Here is a 24341-nt window from a genome sequence, read left to right as displayed (position 1 = left end):
CAAAGATGAGTAGTGGGGGGTTGAAGAGGGTTGGAATAGTTTTAAAAATGCAGTATTAGAATATGGGGCAGAAGTTTGTGGTTATAGGAGGGTGGGGGCAGGAGGAAGGAGGAGTGATTGGTGGAATGATGAAGTAAAGGGTGTGATAAAAGAGAAAAAGGTAGCTTATGAGAGGTTTTTACAAAGCAGAAGTGTTATAAGAAGAGCAGAGTATATGGAGAGTAAAAGAAAGGTGAAGAGAGTGGTGAGAGAGTGCAAAAAGCAGATGATAGAGTGGGAGAGGGACTGTCAAGAAATTTTAATGAAAATAAGTGAGTTAAACAAGTTAAGAAAGCCTAGGGAAAGTATGGATTTGTCAGTTAAAAACAGAGTAGGGGAGTTAGTAGATGGGGAGAGGGAGGTATTAGGTAGATGGCGAGAATATTTTGAGGAACTTTTAAATGTTGAGGAAGAAAGGGAGGCGGTAATTTCATGCACTGGCCAGGGAGGTATACCATCTTTTAGGAGTGAAGAAGAGCAGAATGTAAGTGTGGTGGAGGTACGTGAGGCATTACGTAGAATGAAAGGGGGTAAAGCAGCTGGAAATGATGGGATCATGACAGAAATGTTAAAAGCAGGGGGGATATAGTATTGGAGTGGTTGGTACTTTTGTTTAATAAATGTATGAAAGAGGGGAAGGTACCTAGGGATTGGCAGAGAGCATGTATAATCCCTTTATATAAAGGGAAAGGGGACAAAAGAGATTGTAAAAATTATAGAGGAATAAGTTTACTGAGTATACCAGGAAAAGTATACAGTAGGGATAACCCTACCGTATACAGAATGTAGGATTGCGGATGAGCAGGGAGGCTTCAGAGTGGGTAGGGGATGTGTAGATCAAGTGTTTACATTGAAGCATATATGTGAACAGTATTTAGATAAAGGTAGGGAAGTTTTTATTGCATTTATGGATTTAGAAAAGGCATATGATAGAGTGGATAGAGGAGCAATGTGGCAGATGTTGCAAGTTTATGGAATAGGTGGTAAGTTACTAAATGCTGTTAAGAGTTTTTATGAGGATAGTGAGGCTCAGGTTAGGGTGTGTAGAAGAGAGGGAGAATACTTCCCGGTAAAAGCAGATCTTAGACAGGGATGTGTAATGTCACCATGGTTGTTTAATATATTTATAGATGGAGTTGTAAAAGAAGTAAATGCTAGGGTGTTCGGGAGAGGGGTGGGATTAAATTATGGGGAATCAAATTCAAAATGGGAATTGACATAGTTACTTTTTGCTGATGATACTGTGCTTATGGGAGATTCTAAAGAAAAATTGCAAAGGTTAGTGGATGAGTTTGGGAATGTGTGTAAAGGTAGAAAGTTGAAAGTGAACATAGAAAAGAGTAAGGTGATGAGGGTATCAAATGATTTAGATAAAGAAAAATTGGATATCAAATTGGGGAGGAGGAGTATGGAAGAAGTGAATGTTTTCAGATACTTGGGAGTTGACGTGTCGGCGGATGGATTTATGAAGGATGAGGTTAATCATAGAATTGATGAGGGAAAAAAGGTGAGTGGTGCGTTGAGGTATATGTGGAGTCAAAAAACGCTATCTATGGAGGCAAAGAAGGGAATGTATGAAAGTATAGTGGTACCAACACTCTTATATGGATGTGAAGCTTGGGTGGTAAATGCAGCAGCGAGGAGACGGTTGGAGGCAGTGGAGATGTCCTGTCTAAGGGCAATGTGTGGTGTAAATATTATGCAGAAAATTCGGAGTGTGGAAATTAGGAGGTGTGGAGTTAATAAAAGCATTAGTCAGAGGGCAGAAGAGGGGTTGTTGAGGTGGTTTGGTCATTTAGAGAGAATGGATCAAAGTAGAATGACATGGAAAGCATATAAATCTATAGGGGAAGGAAGGAGGGGTAGGGGTCGTCCTCGAAAGGGTTGGAGAGAGGGGGTAAAGGAGGTTTTGTGGGCGAGGGGCTTGGACTTTCAGCAAGCGTGCGTGAGCGTGTTAGAAAGGAGTGAATGGAGACGAATGATACTTGGGACCTGACGATCTGTTGAAGTGTGAGCAGGGTAATATTTAGTGAAGGGATTCAGGGAAACCGGTTATTTTCATATAGTCGGACTCGAGTCCTGGAAATGGGAAGTACAGTGCCTGCACTTTAAAGGAGGGGTTTGGGATATTGGCAGTTTGGAGGGATATGTTGTGTATCTTTATACGTATATGCTTCTAAACTGTTGTATTCTGAGCACCTCTGCAAAAACAGTGATAATGTGTGAGTGTGGTGATAGTGTTGAATGATGATGAAAGCATTTTCTTTTTTGGGATTTTCTTTCTTTTTTGGTTCACCCTGCCTCGGTGGGAGACGGCCGACTTGTTGAAAAAAAAAAAAAAAAAGACAGGAATGATGACAGGAAAGAGAAGAAAATCAAAGGTAGAGGACAGGGAAGAGGATAAAAATGAAAAGTAGGAGTGCAAGAAGAGATCATGGACAAGGACAGTAAAGGAAAGGGCACAGAGGAGTTTAAGGACAGGGAGAAGAGAAGAGGGAGGAAGATAAGGAGAGAATGAGGATAACAGAGGATGAGGACAGGGAGGAGGAATATTAATATGAGGACAGGGAAAGTGAGGCTCAGGACAGAGATAGGAGGGAGGGAACGAGGAGGAAGAGAACAAAGACAAGGAAGGATAAGAGTTGGAACAACAAGGGAAGCAAACGGAAAAAGTGTAGGAAGAGCTGAAACAGAAGCAGCAAAACTCTTACCAGAGCAGAACCAGAGCAGATCTCTACGTAGGAATATGGTGAGATGGAGAACACCAAATATAGCTGAGGTAAAGAGCACGTGAGAAGGACCAATGGTAGCTTGTAAGCGTACCTGAAATTATTGTAACTAGTTACATATGATGATGGATAACAATCAGTAGTCAATTATGCACTAAATCTTTAATATTTCAGAAAATGAAAAAAATGATAATTTGTACATTACCTGGTGGTGCTTTTCGTACAGAACACACAATTTGTTATGCTTCTGTTAACATACTGGCCATTTCCCACTGAGGTAGGGTGGCTCAAAAAGAGAAGAAAAATTTTTACCATCACTCACTCCATCGTCTTGCCAGGGAAGTGCCACTACTACAGTTCAAAACTGCAAATATCCCCACCTCTCCATCAGAGTGCAGGCATTGTACTTCCCATCTCCAGGATTCAAGTCCGGCTGACCAGTTTTCCTGAATCCCTTCATAAATGTTACTTTGCATGAGTGTGCCTGTGTTTGGTTGCTTTAAGGAACACTCGCCAACAATAAAATAACATAACTACTGTATATAGTATATGTGTAGTACGTATACACATAATGTATATAAAAAGAAGTGTTTACATACCTCCCACTCAGACCGACTACCACCAGACTCTTGTGTACCAACAACAAACATGTCAGGCATGTGGTCCATTTCTTCAGGAAGTAAAAATGCTTCTAAATTCATTGGTGGTTCCTGTTAGAGTAGAAAATTATGATGTTACCATAATTTAATATCACCCTAGCAATGATGTATATATATTGAGCATACTATAAAACATGCATACAGTATTTAATAAATTACGGCAATCATTCCGAGTTATTGTGCTAAATAAAATTCTGTAATGAGGCCATGTATACCGCTGATGGACTGACAGTTTTCCTACTTCTACAGCTTGGCCCTGGGCCAGGCTAATCTAGTACTTGCCTAGTCAACCAGGCTGCTGGTGCTGGCAACCCACTGCCCCCCCTCCTCATATTTTTCACATCCTGGTTGATGCAGCACTTAGTGGAGGTATATGTTGAGTTTCCTCTTGAAGACTTCTACACTTGTTGCAGTAGTGTTTCTAATATCTCCAAGTAGGATGTTAAAAAGTCTAGAACCACGAATGTTGACACGACATTCTCTTATTGTAGCCATAGCATTACTGCATTTCACTAGTTTTATTCTACTTTCTCTCATATCTCTCACTCCAGTAAGTTGTGTGCAGATTTGGGACCAGCCCCTCAAATGCTTTCCATGTATAGTACATATTTAACAAAAAATTTCCAACAATAGCCTTCTTGAAATCTAAATAACTGCAATCTGTTCAGCCATGGTTTCCCTGTTACAGAAGGTGATAATGTAGGAATTTAAACCAGCCCATCTGCCATAAGAAGATTGTTCTATGAGACACTGCAGGAAGAGAGACAAGGAATAATAGTCCTTGCCATATCAGGCACTAGTTTCTCAGTTGAGGGAGAGGACAGGTTGCAAGCAAGCCATTCTAGGCATAGAATACTTCCTTTATGAGATGTAACCTAAGCCTCGCTCCTAATTGGATGTGATTACCATAATCATAATGAGATATGAATTTCAGGAGTACTTTCCCATGGTCCATACGAATGATGATGAAAGTATTTTATTTTTGGGGATTTTCTTTCTTTTTGGGTCACCCTGCCTCGGTGGGAGACGGCCGACTTGTAAAAAAAAAAAAATGGCTCCCAGGCTGACGAACAAGCAGCTTGCCATCCACTCAGCAAGTGAGATATGGATGATATTCTGAGAAAAATCACAAGGAGTTATACATAGAATGTTAGGTAGTGACCATGAAAGCAAAGCTCTCATAGTTGAAGATGGGACGAGTTTACAATGGCAACCTTATAAGCCACCACAGTCATCTTTTATCTGACCATAATCACACCTGCTCAAATAATGTCATGAAACAGTCATGTGTGTTCTGACCACACTGAAGTAATAAGAAACCAGTGTTATTAGCCTAAATATTGATTACCCAGTGGAGATCTATTGCATTTTTTATTATTTTTTATTCTGGGGACAGTAAAGTGTTATTTGTCATGCATGCCACTATAACTTAATGCATATAGAATCTCAAATATTAAATACAGTGGACCCCCGCTTAACGATCACCTCCCAATGCGACCAATTATGTAAGTGTATTTATGTAAGTGCGTTTGTACGTGTATATTTGGGGGTCTGAAATGGACTAATCTACTTCACAATATTCCTTATGGGAACAAATTCGGTCAGTACTGGCACCTGAACATACTTCTGGAATGAAAAAATATCGTTAACCGGGGGTCCACTGTATTTGTATATTACAATGCTTCTTTTTGATTATAATAAAAATTGTATATTACAAGTTGTTTATTTTACTGCCTGCTACAAAATAGTTATAATGTTTACTAATATTTGGCTGTTTCACAGTAATGATTCCTTAGTCTTACAAACTGTTGCATAACAGTTCTAGTTACAAGAAATGTAGGAAGGTAGACTAAGTCAAATCTAAAAGTCGAGCTATGATGTGGAGCAAACCAGTGTAACTTTGCTCTACCAGTGTGAATGCACCCTACCAGTGGCTGCATGGAAAGTACACTCCACTGAAGGATACAGGTCAACAGGAGATATGAAAAAATCCCAGTTACTGTACCAAAGCCCAGGTGCAGGTAGTGGGCAATGGGTGCATAGTCCTCCAATGAGTTTGTTGTGCTCAAGAGTTACACAAGAACATAAAAGAAGCACTGCAGCCAGTTTACTGGCCCATGCTAAGCAGGTCCAACACACACACACACCAATACCCACTTAGGAATTGTCTAACCAAATTTTAAAACTGCCAGGGCTCTCACTTCAATGATGTTACTCGGGAATTTGTTCCACTCATCCACAATCCCATTAACAAACCAGTACGTTCCTATATCCTTTGTAATTCTAAATCTTTCCAACTTAAACCCACTGCTGTCTTGGTTAGATATTTTCAATATATTAATACCCCACTTTATTTATTCCTGTCTTCCATTGAAACACTTCAGTCATAAACCCTCAGTCGATCCTTTTAAGAAATTTTTCCGATACACAGGATCAACTTTGTCATCCTTCTCTGTATGTTTTCCAGTCTATTTATGTCCATTTTGTAATATGACCAGAACTGTGCAGTATAATCTAAATGAGGCCTTACCAAGAATATCTAAAGTTGAAGTATAATATGAGAACTCCTCATACTTCTTGATATGAAGCCAAGAATTCTATCAGCTTACCTTCAACCCTTTATGAACCACTGTCTTGCTTTAGATTACTACTAACCAGAACTAAATCTTTTTTGCATTCAGAGTACATGCATACCTCGCTAATACATTGGGTTAGGTTCCAGACCACTGCTGTAAAGCAAATATCACCTTAAACTGAATCACAGCCTTTTTTTTTTCACTTGCCAATGCATATAAAAGCCTAAAATTATGTTTATCATTTATTAAGTGTGCAGTAATGCTAGGGCAAAAAAAAAAAAAAAAAAAGATGAAAAAGTTAAAATAATAAATAAAAAAATGGCACCAGTCAGCTGATGCATGTCACCACTGAAAATAATAAACATGAATATAATTGAAAAGCTCTGTATCAGCGAAGTACTTTAAAGCGAAGTGTTGTATTAGCAAGGTATGCCTGTAATGAGATCTACATTGTTTAGTCTAAAAGTGACAGTTATTCTTTTTTCTCAAGCTTAGAACCTTACTTTTATTTACATTAAACTGCATCTGTCACTTCTCTGACCATTGCCTCAACCTTTCCAGATCTTCCTGTAGTGCTTCAGAGTCCTCATCAGAATTTATCTGATGGCCTATTTTAGTGTTGCTATCAAATTTGTTTATGTGCTATTTATTCCCCAATACTGACCTCTGTGCAACACCACTTGTAATGCATCACTTTGATTTCTCCCCCATTTATGCAAACCTGTTGCCTATGAGTCACCCATGCCTCAATCCAGGAAAAAACTTTCCCTTCCTATTCCGTGTGCCTCCACTTCAATTATCTCCTGTGTGTAACTACTACAAGCCTTACTGAAGTCCATATACACATTATTATATTCAATATCATGATCTTCCACCTCAAATAGCTTATTGAAAAAAGTAAATTTGCAAAGAAGGAAGGAGTGCCCCTTTGTAAAACCATACTGTGATTCACTGATTAATTTATGTATTTCAAAGTGGCTTTGAAACAGTTTGGCAATTACTGATTCCATCAATTTTCCTCACAATGGAGGCTAACTGGTCTATACTATTTAAAGCTTATGACTTATCTCTCATTCTGTAGATAGGCATCACATTTGCAGTCAGTGACTCGTCTGCCAGCACTATATCAGTTTGTAGTGATCTATTGTAAAGACTAGCCAATAGTTTGCTAAGTTCCTCCTTACTTTCCTTTATAACCCTTGAGAACAGTTCATCAGGGCCCAGGGATTTGTTTGGTTTTAATCCATCTACTTGTATGAGAATCATGTTGCTTGGGACTTTAATCTTGCATAACTTATTTTTATCCTGACTTATGATTTTTTTTTTTATTTCTGGAATTTTGCTAGTATTTTCTTGTGTAAAAACTGAGAGGAAGGAAGTGTTGAAGATTGTGCACATTTTTCTGCCACTGACAGTAAGCTGACCTGAGCCACTTTGAAACTGGCCTATCTTCTCCCTAATCTTACTCCTCTATACCTGAAAGAAATCTTTTGGGTTGAGCTTTGATTCCCTGGTGACTAATTTCATTATTTTTTAATAATAATACGCAAAGGACACAAATAATGCCTCGGATATTAAACTGAAATTTAAACAAAACCACAAATACAATCATAATTTATGCACATAATCAGGCATGCAAATGCACACACACATGCGCACACACTCAGACATACACACAGGTATTGAGCCTAATAATCCTGGAGGACAGAAGGACCTGAGAAAACATGATAACAATATACAAAGAAGAGAGGTGTGAAACAGGTACCAGGGGTCTTAAGTTTCAGGGTGTTCAGGAAGTGGAATGAGCTTAACAAAGAAGTGGTGGAGTCAGACTCCAACCGTAGTTTTAAGAATAGGTACAACAGGGCACATGAGGCTAGGAAAGAGTGAATCTGACAAGTGGCAAGTTGAGACAGGGCCAGGAGCTAATACTTGACTTTGACCCCTGGAACCACATACAGATGAATACATGTACACAAATACACATGTACACATGCATACCCACACACACACATACACCCACAAATGAACCCACACCCCCACTCCCCCCCCCCCACACACACAATCCTTCAACACACACACACACACAGTATTAGAATCTGTATTAATGTGGTACGCTAATACAGATTCCTTATCTAACATGAGTGTTGAGTTAAAGGTTATGCCATGAGTTGAGGTCATGCTAGACATAGTAGTTATCAGTGAGACAAAGCAAACAAAAATGATATCAGATGGCATATTTCCAGCAGGATACCAAGAGTATCAATGGAGTTTTGAAGAGGTAAGAGGAATAAACAGACTGGAGGTAACTGATTTCATAGTGTGTTCATTAAGACTGGGAGATGCATAGTAGTAGTTGCAGCGATATACAACCCACTACCTAATAATAGGTGACCAAAGCAGGAACATGAGAACAACAGAGCGATGGATGACATCATAGCAGAAGCAACTAGGAATGCATTTTAGGCTAGTGGAGCTACTTATAATGGGAGATTGTAATCATAGAAAAGTAGATTGGGAGAACTGAGAGCCACATGAGGAACCAGAAATGTGGAGGATTAATTTGATGGAGGTTATTGGGGAAAACTTTCCAAGTCAGTATGTTAAAGAATGACATTTGAGAGAAGAGTTAACAAGCCAACAAGACTAGACCTAGTGTTTACCATGGGTACATCTGACAGAGGTGAAATAGAATGCAAGAGCCCTCTGGGTGTAAGTGATCATGCAGTTCTGAACCTCAAGTATGTACTTTAGAAAGAAAAATTGAGGGGCCGAGGGACTTCCTGAACGTAGTGAATTGGAAGGCAAGTCAGTGGATGAGAGAGTACCTAGCTGGAAAATCCAGAGAAGCTGAAAATGATATAGAAATAACAGATAAAGAGAGCCACTAGTTCAACCAGAGATGCACAGGCAAAAAAGAAGTGCGAGTGTAAGGAAAAAATACAGAAAGAAAAGGACAGACAAGAACAGAGGTGAGCAGACTAGCCAGAAATGATATGCTAGGGAAAGGAGAGAGACTGAGATAGAATCTGAGAATGACATAGTAGCATAGGCCAAGTTTGAACCAAAACTACTTCAATGCCTCATCAAAAAAAAAGACAATAGCAAAGAACCAGGAAATTCAGCTGAGGAAGGGAGGAGAGCTCATGAACAATGACAAGTCTGTAAAGTATTGATAAAACGATTTGAAGAGGTCTTCTTAGCAGAAACTGAGGCAATACCAGAGAGACTAAGAACAGGGAACACTGACAACTACTTGATAACATCAATACAACAGGGTAAGGGGTAAATAAACTTTTGTTTGACCTGGATACATCAAAGGCAATGAGACCTGGCAATGTGTCACCATGGACTTTGCTGTAGTGCAGAAGCACTGTCTAAACCACTAGCTATGATCTACAATAAGTCAAAGGATATGGGACAGTTACCAGAGATCTGGAAGACAACAAATGTAGATGTAGTCTCTATATTTAAGGAGCATGCAACAAAGCTTGTTCCCAAACTAAAGGGCATGAGCTATGAGAAGCTCACAGAACTGAATCTAATGATAATGGAGGATAGAAGAACCCAGAACATGATAACACACAAAATACTTGGGGAAACTGATATGGTAGACAGGGATAGGCTGTTTCAGAGGAGAGAAAGAGGAACTTGAGGAAACCACTGGAGATAAAATCACAGATGAGCCACAAAGAAGTTAGGAAGCATTTCTTCAATAGGGTACAATAGGGCCTATGAGCTCAGGGTCAGGATCTGAGAATTAACCTCCACAGCCATAAACAGGTGAGTACAATCAGGTTAGTACACACGAAACTTAAATGTTACACTCCTTTAACTATAATAAGTTTTCTTATAAAGCTCCTCTTTATATTGTGATTCGCTTATAGAAGCTCCAAGAGGAGCTTCTATAAGCAAGCTTACTGTACCAGTAGCAGGAAAGAGTGATGATGTTTTATTCATCAGAAAACAGGGCAAGTATCTCCTGATATGAGTTTTTGTCAAATTATAATTAAAGCCTCCACTGGCATGCCAAAGCAAGGTATTATACCCCATTTAAAAAAAAAGAGGAGCTTCTATAAGCAAGCTTACTGTACCAGTAGCAGGAAAGAGTGATGATGTTTTATTCATCAGAAAACAGGGCAAGTATCTCCTGATATGAGTTTTTGTCAAATTATAATTAAAGCCTCCACTGGCATGCCAAAGCAAGGTATTATACCCCATTTAAAAAAAAAAGGTCACTACCTAGTAGTGTCCTACAATGGTAAAAAAAAAAGAAAAGTCAATCTATTGGAAGATATAGCGAATGTTGCCATACCTCAGTAATGCTACCAGTAAATGTTACTGTCTAACGAGAAATTCAAAAATAAATCTGTGCAGTGCAGAAAATGTATTCTTTGCTCAATAATAAATTTTGAAGTACAGTACTCCAAATTTCACAATTTCTTTGATGAATACATTGCTTATCCTCTACCCTGCATTTTCTCTATTTAATAAACATTACAACTGATACAATAGTCTCCTGAGATGGGTAACAAACATATCCAAAAACCAAAATTAAGTACAATGTAAAAACATTTCTGATTTATTAATTGCTGATTTGTAAACTTTAGCCAGCAGCATAAAATCACAGCCTTTGGTTATGCCCACCTTGCCATTCATGTTCCAAGTCGCTATAAAGATGTTAATGCTGCGTGTAGGAAAGTAGCGGTCTAACTCTGATGCCCCAAGCAGGCTACTCAGCCCTCCAAAAAGATAGTTCCTGAGAAATATTACCACATAATTTGTATAAATTAAGGAGGCTGCAATCATGGAAAATTTATACCATGGTATTAACAAAAGCTAAATTACATCATTCTGAAACAAACAAGAAAATAAGCTAAGAGAGTAATTAGAAAATAAAGCTTGTAAGCTAATATATTTAAGGTAAAACATGCTAAATCAAAGAGCAATGTATAAATGGAGGAATAATTATGAAATATATAAATTATTAAGTAGAATAAACAACAAAAATATTATAATATGTATTGTATATGGTTAACAGCCAAGGGATTTGGATGGTTTAGCTATTCCAGTGTATTAAGTCTATAAATATCGTGGTGGTGGTGATAAAGTGGAGAGAAAGAGAACTCTTTAAAGAATGCAAATACAAAAACACAGTACATCATTAGTTATTGGATGGTACAAGTTACCAAATAAATATATACGACGAGCAAACTTTTATTTAGTCTTGATTTCATGAAGCTCTACTTAGAGAGAAACCTCATCTTTAAATAAATGACTGCTCTGTACATGGTGATTTTTATAACTACATTATCTCTTTTATCTATAAGATTAGAAAGCTAGCCTAATTCTTCACAACTAGTTTGTATTATGGTATATGTTGTGTATCTTTATATGTGTATGCTTCTAAACTGTTGTATTCTGAGCACCTATGCAAAATTGTGATAATGTGTGAGTGTGGTGAAAGTGTTGAATGATGATGAAAGTATTTTCTTTTTGGGGATTTTCTTTCTTTTTTGGGTCACCCTGCCTCGGTGGGAGACGGCCGACTTGTTGAGAGAGAAAAAAAAAAAAAAATTCTAAAGTCTGAGCTACTAGAATCCTTTCCTATCAAATGTGATATATGACATGCAGAACTAAGAATAAAGCAAAAAAGCCTATACCAAAGACTCAAGTCTAGTAACATCAGATTCTTCAAAAGTTTCCAAAGTTACCAAAGCACTTCCAATTTTTCTGTGAAGTGTCTATAAAGGACAGAATAAACCATACCCCGGCAATCGTGTCATTACGATTTCGTGAGTCATAAGGACAGAATTTTATTGGTTAATCAAGTACATGCGGGTCCTGCTTTACAGCACTTTGCATTACAGCATTTTGCTTATGCAGCAGTTTTCAGTTATACCAATTCTTCATTTATTCAGACTTCCTACAATAAATATATTTACTATTCCCTATAAGCCACGAATGAAAATATTTTAAAGTACACAATGTGTTCTTGCGTATGTATTCTTTAGGCCTAGCTCTGCTGCTCTCTTATTATGTGTATGATAGTGGAAATGTGTTATCAGGCTTCTTATATACATTTGAAAGTGAAAAAAGGCTGTTTCACTTTACAGCAGCAGCCCAGAACCTAACATGCTGTAGAAGCAGAGGCTGCCTGTAATCTATACAGCAACATTCACAAATTTAAAGTTTTTTGGTAGGTATATTTTTTGTATTCATTTATTTATTACAAATACAGTGGACCCCCGGTTTACGATATTATTTCATTTCAGAAGTATGTTCAGGTGCCAGTACTGACCGAATTTGTTCCCATAAGGAATATTGTGAATTAGATTAGTCCATTTCAGACCCCCAAACATACACATACAAACGCACTTACATAAATACACTTACATAATTGGTCGCATTGGGAGCTGATCGTAAACCGGGGGCCCACTGTACATGATTCGTGCAAATATACAGAACATGAGTAAAAAAAAATTTCCAATGCTCAAAAGATCAGGTCATTTGTAACATTTTCCATTAGTCTTCTTATTCACATCTAATGTCTAGTTCAATAGTCAATAAAGGAGAAATTCTTCCTTAATGAAACAGACCACAAAAAATGCCATTCCTGTTTTTCTCTTACTCTTACAAGGTTTTCCCAAGCCATGAAGTCACTGGGTGATCTAAACATCAGTTATTCACAGGAACTATGGCAAGAGCACAAGTGAGTTAATATCATTTGCAACCACAATCTGTAAAATGAATCCCAGGTAATTGCACTGCTAGGCAAATTTGAGAGTACTATTAGGGTATGACTAAAAAGTTTTGTATGTCATTTATTATTACACAAAGGTTGTCTTACAATGAATACTTCTGCTCTAAAATGCTGAAATATTAAGTTCTTCACTGTCAGAAAATACTTCCATTTCTCTAAAGTGGCTAGACAACTGAATTGTTAACCACTGACTTGCAAAGAGTGGACACCCTACATAGCCTAGGAAAATGAAAAGAGTTAGGTCGCTGTCTTATGAGCTACTAGAGGTCCCCAGAGAAATACAAAAAATTAAGGAACCTTGAGCTTAGTAGATTTTAGAAAGTGAGCTATCATCTTTTAATTAATGGTGGTGTCCCAAATGGTTAGTGTTCATCATGATAAGGTTAAAAATTTCACTTTTATAGATGACCTATTGCTTCATACTTCTGTTGATGTCCAAATCTACCTTGAATAAACAGACCTGAACAATTCTAGCAGAGCTATGGTGTTTTGTGAAAAGTTCCTCATAAATACAAAGTTAGCCACTAAAGATTGCTCACACTACTGTATCATGTTCTTAGTCTTCCCATAAACCTAATAATACTAATTTTAACCATGATTGTTAAAGTTACAGAAATTTTTATCAAGAGGACAATGGTTCTCAGGGACCAAACAAGCACAAGTACTGTACTCCTCTGCAAAGGAAATTGTTAGAAACCCTGTGGTCAAAGAGCAAGAGCACCAAGCCTAGTTGCACATGGTCCAGGACTCCTGATAATATAAATTGTCACCACTGACCAGACCTCCGGTTTCTTTTAATAAATATTTTGCACAGAATTTTTTGCATCATCCGTACACACACTTGAGCAAGTTTGTTGTTATGCTTTTTCACTGTTGTAGCATTGCAGACAAAAATACCTTGGCAAAAAATTACTGGATTCACAAAAGGCATTTTGAAGTCATCATCAAGACACCAGGCTAAAAAATACAAAAATTAAGAAACCATACGGTATCTTCACCAGGAATACCAAACAATATTCCTACAGTAATCAGCACTAATAATGCAATTTAAAATACAAATCAATAACAATGTTTATACTCAGACTTACTTTTTCTTTGCATCCACTGGTGATATTATAGGAAGCCCATAGGAGTGGTCAATGTTGTTTAGTTCATCTAAAGATGCTGATCGGCATGTATGAAGGGGAGATTCTGCTAAATTATGATCCTAGAAAAAAAAAATACATTAATGTTTCATAAAGTACAATAATTTCAAAGTACAAGTAAGATATAGATGGACATTATTTATTATTACAATAGTCCCTTGAGCTACAATAATCACTAGTTACATTTGCCCTCTGAAGAATTTAGTTTTGAGCTACAATGAAAAATTTGAGATATAATGATACCTCTCATATCCGAACTATATGGGCCGAGACCGGTTCAAAAACACGGAGTTTCCGGATACGTGAGAGGGGGAAAAAATGTGCATCTGTACCATCATATTGCCATCTGTACCCAGTCATAATGCCATCAGCGACGGCGTTGTAGGTTTAAAAAATGAGTACATCATCATCTGGCGGTGGGACCAGACACTCTGGGCTCGAATAACAGCCTCCCGGATTTCACGGACAACAGGCCCATAACTTTTCAAATGGGCTGTGGACAGTGGATGCTCCAAATACTATACTCCAAAAGTATTTTGACACCTGTCCTTGCTGCTGAAGTTTTTGGTCTTGGAGGCATTGGGTCGTCGTTGTCACTTTTGGAATGTTCTGGTTGCAACAATGATTCTGCAATCTCTGCATCTGTCAGAGATTGCACACCAGGGTCATCTTCGTCACACTTTAGCCAGTCTTGCATGTTGTCTTCTGTAGTTTTTCTCCACCCTTGGACCAACCTGCATCCAAGTGCAACAATATTTCCCTCTTTTTTTCCAGAGTAAGCACATTCCTGGTCCTCTTTGGTGCCATACACAAGAGAGCTAGGACAAAACACAGCTATAATTATGCTAAAAGGAAGGCAAAGAGCACAGCTCCTAGTGGCTAACTAGTACACTAAAGTGCAGCCAAGTTTGATTCAGCCTTCTGCCATATCCAAATGGCTGTTCGGATGTTTCAGGAAAATTTTAGAATTATGCTCTTTCCCAGGGCCTGTTCGGATATTGGCGAGGTTCAGGTAATGGCAGGCCAGATATGTGAGGTATCACTGTATATGCATGTGATGGTACAACTGTGGGGAGGTCACATCCTGGAGAACAAGATTGACCTAAGTTGCCCAAAATGCTCTGCATAACCAGGGGTTTTCTATATACAATAGTATGCTAATGATGTCAGCTAGGTCTGTAATAGCAGTATCATGTACTTATAGAAATAAAGATTATTATTATTATTACTATACTATTATTATTATCATCGTTGGTGCACATGGGTGGGCCTCAACCAACTGACAATGTGGTAGCTTGCCTCTTGGACAGCTTCTGAGACAATAGGAGTGGGGAGTCTGTGAGGGTGACTTAGCAGCCAATCAGCAATAGGGTTAAACGTCTATACGTTAGCATCTCAGCCAATAGCAGAGTTTACTCTTCAGTTTCAAGCTATCATGGGTATTTCCCACACTAACTTTGGATTAATTACCCTTCATAACTGCATTTCTGCTATGATTATACCATCTTTTGAGTCAAGTCATCATGGCCATTAAAGTGCACAGTAAACGGGCCATTTCTCTAAAGATGAAGCAGAAATTAGTGCATTGGTGCAAGAGTATGGCTTTCACAATTAACCATCTCTGCTATCATCAAGCAAATAAAAATAATAAAGAATATTAAAGTGGCTGATGAATCTAAGCTAGTGAAAAAAAAGACAGAAATTATAAGATGGAAAGATTTGTTATTGTGGGTGAGAGAGAAGCAAATGAAGGAAGATACACTGCCTGCAAGTTATATCTGTGCATGTGCCAGTCCAGGGTACATTACAAGTTGAATTTCTGGGATTTTGGAATGAACTACCATAAAACCATGTATTTTGGGCTCGAGTTATGATACGTCTTCTTTAAAGGATTAATATGGTTACTCAAGGGACCACTGCATTGTATATTGTTATTATTGTTATTATTATTATTATTATTATTATTATTATTATTATTATTATTATTTATATTATGACAGAAATGCTAAACTGAACCGACAACACGAGATCAAAAATTTATGACAGCACATCTAAGAGTAAACATTAAAAGCAACAAGAAAAACATGAACACTAATAAAATAAATGTAATACATGTGACACAGCTTTACAAAGACAAAGCAAATCAATCATACTCACTTCAAGACAAATCATAAATGTTTGTATTACATGTATGTACTCCATTTCCATAAACTTGGAATGACATCAAGAGTTAAATACCAAATGAAAGCAGTTAAGACACCAGACCATTTGGATGAAGGAAGGAAAGTATGGCAACTTAGGAAACAGGCAATGAAAAAGCAGTATAAGAGATGTGTGTAGAAAGATTATGTGGAAGAGGTCCTAAGAGAATGTGTGTGGATTTGGGTATGCATGTATGTATGTATGTATGTATGTATGTATGTATGTATGTATGTATGTATGTATGTATGTATGTATGTATGTATGGAGTCATTCAGGACTCTGTACACTATGTACATTAAATCAAATAAAAAATATATTTCTTTGCAAAGGTTACAATGCGGGTTTACATTTCATAATTTGATTGGTACAAAAAAAGCCACTATCATGCCAAGGCATTTCAGACAGACTTAACCTAATACTTAAGTCTAGACAGGTGAAGAGTGGTAGATTAAAAATATTCAATATTTTACTCTATTATTAATATGAGGTAGTACAATTTATGATACAGACATACATTTTTAAGCTTGTAATAATGGCTTAAAAGTTGAGGGATAATAAAATATTTGGGAGAGTTGCTTCAATTTTGGTTAGAGATTAGCATAGTGTGGGTATGGTTGTTATTGAGACAAGATGATTTTTAAGTATAGTCCTAAACTGATTTGTGGGCAGGGGACCTCTTGTTGTTTCAGGCAAAGAGTTTCAGATCTTCAGGCCCTTTATGTGCACTGCATTTTTGCACAGTGTGAGACAGACATGAGGGATGTCAAAAAGTGTTTTGTGCCTTGCATTATAATGCCTGTATGTTCTGTTGAAGCTGTGTAGGAGAAGTCTGAGTGGAGGGTTGATACTGGAGTTTAATGTTCTGTATATATAGTAAGCAAAATAAGAAGTGTGTATATTTTGTATATTAAGTAAGCTCAAGCTCCTGAAGAGCGGTGGGGGTGTGTTGACTGGTGCAGGAGTTTGTGATCATTCACGCAGCAGCTTTTTGTTGGGTTATTAAAGGTTTAAGGTGCCTGACCATGGAAGATCCCCAAGCACAAATACCATAGGCAAGGTAAGGGTATATTAGAGAGTGATATAAAGTAAGGAGCGCCAATTTGGGGTACATAGTATCGTATCTTGGAAAGGATGACAACTGTTTTGGATATTTTTTTAGTTATATGCTGGATGTGAGTCTGAAATTTAAGATTACAGTCAAGGTGAAGACCTAGAAATTTGCCCTCAGTGTGTCTTGTAATGGGTGAAAAATTTATCGATATGTTTAGCAGGATATTTAATGCTCTGTTTCCAAAAAGCACGAAGTAGGTTTGGTCTACATTGAGAGTGAGTTTGTTGGTCATCATCCAGTTTGATATTTTACGTAGCCTGCTGTTTACAGTGTCACTAAGTATAGCCGGGTTTGGGTGGGAAAAGACATAAGTGGTGCCATCTGCAAGCAGAACTGGTTTAAGGAGTTGCGATGCATTTGGGAGGACACTGATGTAAATAAGAAAGAGTAGAGGACCTAGGACACTTTCCTGTGGCACTCCAACAACTACAGGCTGAGTATTGGAGGTCATACCATTTGTGTATACATAGTGTCGACTATCACTAAGTTAAGATTTTAAGTAATTGAGAGTGTCCTCTGACCCCAAAATGCTCTAGTTTTAGGTGCAAGATATTGTGGTCTACTGTATCAAATGCTTTCCATAGATCTATGAAGAGTCCCAGAGGATATTATTTTTTTCAAGTGCTGTATATAGTAATTCTAGCATTTGAATAATTGCATCATTTGTGCTTTTTTTCAGCCTAAACCCAAACTGGCAGGGGTTCAGTAAGTTATGGGACAGGAGGTAGGAGTAGATTTGTTTATGTATTATTTTTTCAAAGATTTCTGAGAGTAAAGGCAAGTTAGATATTGGTCTGTAGTTTAGTTCTGTAGGATCATCTCCTTTGAGGATTGGGGTGACCCTTGCTGTTTGAGTACTGGATGGGAATGCTGAAGATTCAACAGATATGTTAAATAGTGTTGCAATAATGAGGGACAGCACATGAGCTGCTTTTCTATACATGACTGGTGGCAAGTTATTTAGGTCTCCTGCCTTGTTTTTTAATGATTTAATTATTAGTGAGACTTCAGAAGGATTTGTTGGTGCTAGATATAGAGTAGTATGTGGGTAATTACCAGTGAGGTAGTCTTGTGGCTAAGTATTTGCATTTGGGAATTTGCTTGCATGTTTCAATTCTTTAGTGGAAAAGAAGACAAGTTTGTTGGCAGTGTTTATGAGCTGTATGTGTGATTTGTCTGGTTTTGCTAAGTTAATCTGTTTCTAGACAGTTTTCTAGAGCCCAAAATTTTAGATAGGGTTTTCCAGGTCTTTTTCATATCACCTATAAATTCAGTAACTCTGTTTACATAATACATTTGTCTGGACTTCTGTATTAGATTAGTAAGTATTGAGGTGTATCATTTTGTTAGTTTTTTTGTTATTAGATGTTTTTTATCGATGGATTTAAGTATACTATTTGTAAGCCATGGGCTGTTTAGTCGCTTTCATGAGATCTGCTTTATTTTCATTGGACAATGTCTATTATAGAGGTTATGGGTTTTGTATAGAAATATTTTGACACATTCATTAATATCGTGGCTGTCCGCCAGCTCGTCCAGCCAGTCAGTGTTACGTACGGCAGTAATAAAATTATTTACTGATGACTCATCGTGTAGTCGAAAAGAGATCTTAGTCGTGTCCTGAGGCAGACTACCTAAGATGGTTATGAGAAAAGTTGGGTAGTGGTCCGTAGTGTTGTCTGTGATTATGCCTGCTTTTAGTGGGGATACAGTATTGGTCCAGATATGATCAAGTAATGAGGCACTTGTCTCTGTGATTCTTGTTGGTTAAGTTATAGATGGAAGAAGCAAGCAGCTGCTCATAGTGTTTGAAAAATCAGTTACTTGGGGGTCAGCTGCTTGAATGAGGTTTATATTAAAGTCCAGCAAGTAACAGGTGGTGTTCATTCATCTCTGAGTCAGTTAGGTTTCTTAAGTTGTCACTAAATGTGTAAGTATTAGTGTGAAGCAATCTGTAGACTGCTCCAACTGCTATGGTTTTTTTTCAGGTTTTTGGATCTGAATTTGGCAACTACGTATATATTCACCATATTCGTCCCTGGTGCAAGTAGATTTAATACATTTTAGTTTATAGAGTAGTAGACAGCAGTACCTCCTCCTGATTGATCAGGCCTGCAGCTGTGTATGGCTGAGTAACCAGGTAAGGCAAAGATGTCTGTTAAATCATGTTTGAGCCAGGTTTCTGTGAGAATGATAAAGGATATGTTAACATTTAGAGAGTTAAGAAGTGCAAGGAGGTCATCATGGTGTTTACTCAATGATCTGATATTGTAACTGAATACTGTTATGTTCTTGTTGGCACTGAGTACAGCTTTAGCCTGGCTGACAGTGTAGTAATGGCAATTACTGTTAGGCCCATATTGATGTATGCAGCACCAGTTTGGAACCCACACCTGGCCACACATGTCAAGAAATTAGAGAAAGTGCAAGGGTTTACAACGAGACTAGTCCCAGAGTTCAGGGGCATGTCCCATGAGGAGAGGTTAAGGGAAATCGACCTGACAACACTGGAGGACAGGAGGGACAGGGAGGACATGATAACAACATACAGCATAAAATGCTGAAGGGAATCGACAAGGTGAACAGGGACAGGATGTTTCAGAGATGGGACACACCAACAAGGGGTCACAACTGGAAGTTGAAGACTCAGACAAGTCACAGGGATGTTAGGAAGTACAGTGGTCCCTCGCTTTTCGTAGTTCTCGGCAATCGTAAATTTCGCCAGTCACAGGGGTATTTTCGTATAAACGTGGACTCATTTTTCATAGGTTGACTCGCGAATAGTAGTTCGTCCGGGACGCGTACGCACGGTGTGAGCCAAGGCGGCCTCCCTACCCAGCCAGTCTGGCATTGTTTACCAGTGAGTGAAGGTCCCCTCAAGTGCTCCTACGAAATATTTCATAATATTCCACTCATTTTAGTGCTTGCAAGTACTAAATAAGCTACCAAAGAAAGCTCCTAGTGCCAAGCCTGTAGTAAAGAAGGTGAGAAATATGTACAGTGACAAAGTCTTGGGCCATTTTAGGGAAGTGTTAAAGAGACGCCAGAAACATAGCTCTCTCCACAGTTACTTTGCGAGACAGGACTAGAGTGACTCTCAAGGTGGTCTTAGTGGCATTAAGAAACAGAGAAGAGAAGTAACCCCAGAGAAGCAATTGGTACCTGAGGTGTTGCTGGAAGAGGATTCCCCTTCCAAACTGTAAACAATCCAATCTCTCTCCTCCTCCAGTCTCCCATACACTAAGAAGAATCTCGAAAAAAGGTAAGTGTTATGCTGTTAATGTTTCAGTCATCATTTCCCATTGTATTGTTTATGTACTACATGTATATTTCATGTAAAAAAAATTTTTCTTTTAATACTTCTGGGTGTCAGGAACGGATTAATTGTGTTTACATTATTTCTTATGGGGAAAATTGATTCGCAAATCGTAAATTTCGTTTATAGTAGCTCCTCCAGGAACGGATTAATAACAAAAAACAAGGGACCACTGTACGTGTATTTCTTCAGTTACAGAGTTGTCAAGAAATGGAATAGCCTGGAAATGGAGGTGGTGGAGGCAGGGTCCATACATAGCTTTAAGAAGAGGTGTTGATAAAGCTCACGGGGCAGGGAGGAAGTGACCTAGCAATGACCAGTGAAGAGGGTGGGACAGGAGCTATGACTCAACCCATGCAAGCACAATTAGGTGAGTATATGTGTGTGCTCATATGTGTGTGTGTGTATGTATACACAAAAGAACAGGAATGAAAGAGATCAATAGATCAAGAGAGAGAACAAGAGAGAGAGAGAGAGAACAAGAGAGTGAGAGAGCAAGAGAGAGAGAGAGAGAGCAAGAGAGAGCAAGAGAGAGAGAGCAAGAGAGAGAGCAAGAGAGAGAAAGAGAGAGAGAGAGAGCAAGAGAGAGAGAGAGCAAGAGAGAGAGAGAGCAAGAGAGAGAGAGAGCAAGAGAGAGAGAGAGCAAGAGAGAGAGAGAGCAAGAGAGAGAGAGAGCAAGAGAGAGAGAGAGCAAGAGAGAGAGAGAGAGAGAGCAAGAGAGAGAGCAAGAGAGAGAGCAAGAGAGAGCAAGAGAGAGAGCAAGAGAGAGAGCAAGAGAGAGAGCAAGAGAGAGAGCAAGAGTGGCCCACAGATGGCTCCAACTTCATCCTGTTCCCTACCTGTATGTCTCATAACAATAAAATTGCTTTCAAATAAACTGATGTAGGTAACAGCTCTTAGCTTGCCAATAAAGTTAGGAATCCTTAACCTGTAAATAGCTTGTCAATAAAGCTAGGGATCCTTAACCTTGTCAAACCGTGTGTAAAAAAAAAGAGAGCAAGAGAGAGCGAGCAAGAGAGAGAGAGAGCAAGCGAGAGCGAGCGAGCAAGCGAGAGATAGCAAGAGTAATTGATAACAAGAGCAACAAAGTGAGCGAATGAGAAAAAACAAGGGCAAGAGAGTGGGTGAGCAAGAGATAACAAGAGCAAGAAAGTAAGCGAGAGATAGCAAGAGCAAGAGAGCGAGCGAGTGAGACAGCAAGGGTGCAAGACAGCAAGCAAGCGAGACAGAAAGAGCAAGCAAGATAGCAAGGGTGCGAGAGCAAGCAAGATAGCAAGGGTGCGAGAGCAAGTGAGAGATAGCAAGAGGAAGAGAGTAGGCAAGCAAGAGATAACAAGAACCAGATAGAGAAAAAGGGAAAAAGAGAGAAAAAGAGAAAAAAAAAGAGAAAAAAGAGAGAGAGAGAGAGCGAGAGACAGAGACAGAGAGACAGAGAGACAGAGAGACAGAGAGACAGAGAGACAGAGAGACAGAGAGAGAGAGAGAGAGAGATAGAGACAGAGATAGAGATAGATAGATAGACCCCTTTGAAGACAAGTGGTTCATCTGATCCTTCATTAAGCTTTTACAAGATACTGCATCAAGTCTACAGAGCATGCACATACCTCATGACCTCCTTCACTTCCTTCGGAGCTAACAGAAGTTTTCTTGTATCCATACCACGATGCTGAACGACTGCTAAAACCTTGCTCCTGCCATACAAAACTTTGTTTAGTAGCATACAATACCAACAAATAGATGAGTAAGATACCCTTTTAACAGTTTGAAGTTTCTACTGATGATACCAAAAATAAAGATACCATACTCTTGCATATGCATCTTATCTAAAAAACTTTATCAACAAATGCTATACAGGTGCTCCTTGACTTACGATGGGGATACATTCCAACGAATCCATCCTAAGTAAAAAATATCGCAAGTCGAATATGAATACAGTGGAACCTTGTTCTTCAGCCACTGCATTTATCAGCCAATTCGTATTTAGACCGTTTTTTTTGGCGGAAAATTTGCTCCATATTTCAGCCGTTGCCTCATATACCGGCCTGGGACGCTGCACGTAGGCGAGTCAGTCTCCCTTTGTCTGTCGGCAAGTGAGCATATACTCCACGCATTCATCCAAACATTTCCTTAAAATCCATTTTTTTGGTGGTTTTTTATTAAGTGTGACTGTGAAAGTCACCATGGGATGTATGGCAAAAACAAGTCAACAATTACTTCTATCCTGGCAAAGAAAGAACAAATCAAGGAAGTTGATGTGGCTTGTTTATTAAGCGAGACTGTGAAATAAGCCACCATGGGCAGGATGTGTAGCAGGCAGGCAGGGAGTGTAGCAGGCAGGCAGGGTGTAGCAGGCAGTCAGGGAGTGTAGCAGGCAGGCAGGGAGTGTAGCAGGCAGGCAGGGAGTGTAGCAGGCAGGCAGGGAGTGTAGCAGGCAGACAGGGAGTGTAGCAGGCATGGAGGGAGTGTTGCAGGGAAACAGGGAGTGTGGAAGGGAGGCAGGGAGTGTAGCATGCAGGCAGGGAGTGTAGAAGGGCAACAAGGAGTGTGGAAGGGAGGCAGGGAGTGTGGGAGGGAGGGAGGGAGGGAGTGTAGCAGGCATGCAGGGAGTGTAACAGGCAGGGAGGGAAGGAACCCCAGACAGGGCTTTGATACCTAAAGTCCTTATGGAGGGGGATTCCCCTTCCAAACAATAATCAGTCCTTCCTCTTTCCAAAAGCCAACAAGTCTTTTCAATAAAGGTATGTAATAGTGATTTAAATGCTTATTTATTTATTTTATTTAGTTCTCATTGTTTTGTGAATGTAAAACTATAATTAATCTTTAAAAAATCTATTTTTTTGTGAATATTTTTGGGTGTTTGGAACAGATTAATTTTTTTTTTTTAACAAGTCGGCCGTCTCCCACTGAGGCAGGGTGACCCAAAAAGAAAAAATCCCCAAAAAGAAAATACTTTCATCATCATTCAACACTTTCATCTCACTCACACATAATCACTGTTTTTGCAGAGGTGCTCAGAACACAATAGTTTAGAAGCATATACGTATAAAGATACACAACATATCCCTCCAACTGCTAATATCCTGAACCCTTCCTTTAGAGTGCAGGCATTGTATGTACTTCCCATTTCCAGGACTCAAGTCCGGCTATATAAAAATAACCAGTTTCCCTGAATCCCTTCACTAAATATTACCCTGCTCACACTCCAACAGATCGTCAGGTCCCAAATACCATTCGTTTCCATTCACTCCCATCGAGCACGCTCATGCACGCCTGCTGGAAGTCCAAGCCCCTCGCCCACAAAACCTCCCTTACCCCTTCCTTCCAACCTTTTCGAGGACGACCCCTACCCCGCCTTCCTTCCCCTACAGATTTATATGCTCTCCATGTCATTCTACTTTGATCCATTCTCTCTAAATGACCAAACCACCTCAACATTGCTTCGAATTTAGGCCGTTTCAAATTTAGGCCTTCTGGAACGGATTACGTCCGAAAAACGAGGTTCCACTGTACAGCATATGCTAAATAAATAAATAAATAACTATTGTCACTGAATATACAAATAAATGAATAACTACTGTCATTGAATAAGTAAATAAACAAATAATTACTATAACTAACTAAATACATGTATCAGTATTGAAAAGTAAATACTAAATGAATACAATATATGGATTTGCCACCCTCATGCTGGGTGGTTATCTTAAGTTTTATCTCCAAAGTAATTGCTTTTGTACCATCATAAAGTTGAAATATTTTAAGCCAAATCATTATAAGTCAAGGAGCACCTGTACATGTATGTTA

The 24341-nt window shown here is 38.8% G+C and overlaps 1 protein-coding gene across 6 annotated transcripts in view; it reads right to left on the bottom strand.

Annotated features, from left to right (window-relative positions):
- INPP5E (Inositol-3-phosphate synthase) overlaps nucleotides 1–24341 on the bottom strand; it is a 68401-nt gene that overhangs the window by 21671 nt on the left and 22389 nt on the right. For all 6 annotated transcript variants that reach the window (XR_008408038.2, XM_053786292.2, XM_053786295.2 and 3 more), the window contains 5 exons: nucleotides 22145–22231; nucleotides 13855–13973; nucleotides 10651–10762; nucleotides 3368–3478; nucleotides 2751–2862 (listed from right to left, as the gene is read on the bottom strand). Coding sequence is in view for 5 of the 6 variants with exons in the window: in XM_053786292.2 (XP_053642267.1) it covers nucleotides 2751–2862; nucleotides 3368–3478; nucleotides 10651–10762; nucleotides 13855–13973; nucleotides 22145–22231 (541 nt within the window). In the remaining variant the exon portion in view is untranslated. The remainder of the gene's footprint in view (nucleotides 1–2750; nucleotides 2863–3367; nucleotides 3479–10650; nucleotides 10763–13854; nucleotides 13974–22144; nucleotides 22232–24341) is intronic.

This window comes from Cherax quadricarinatus, chromosome 42 (assembly GCF_038502225.1).
Source record: "Cherax quadricarinatus isolate ZL_2023a chromosome 42, ASM3850222v1, whole genome shotgun sequence".
Taxonomy (NCBI): Eukaryota; Metazoa; Arthropoda; class Malacostraca; order Decapoda; family Parastacidae; genus Cherax; species Cherax quadricarinatus.
This window is presented reverse-complemented; position numbering and strand designations above follow the sequence as displayed.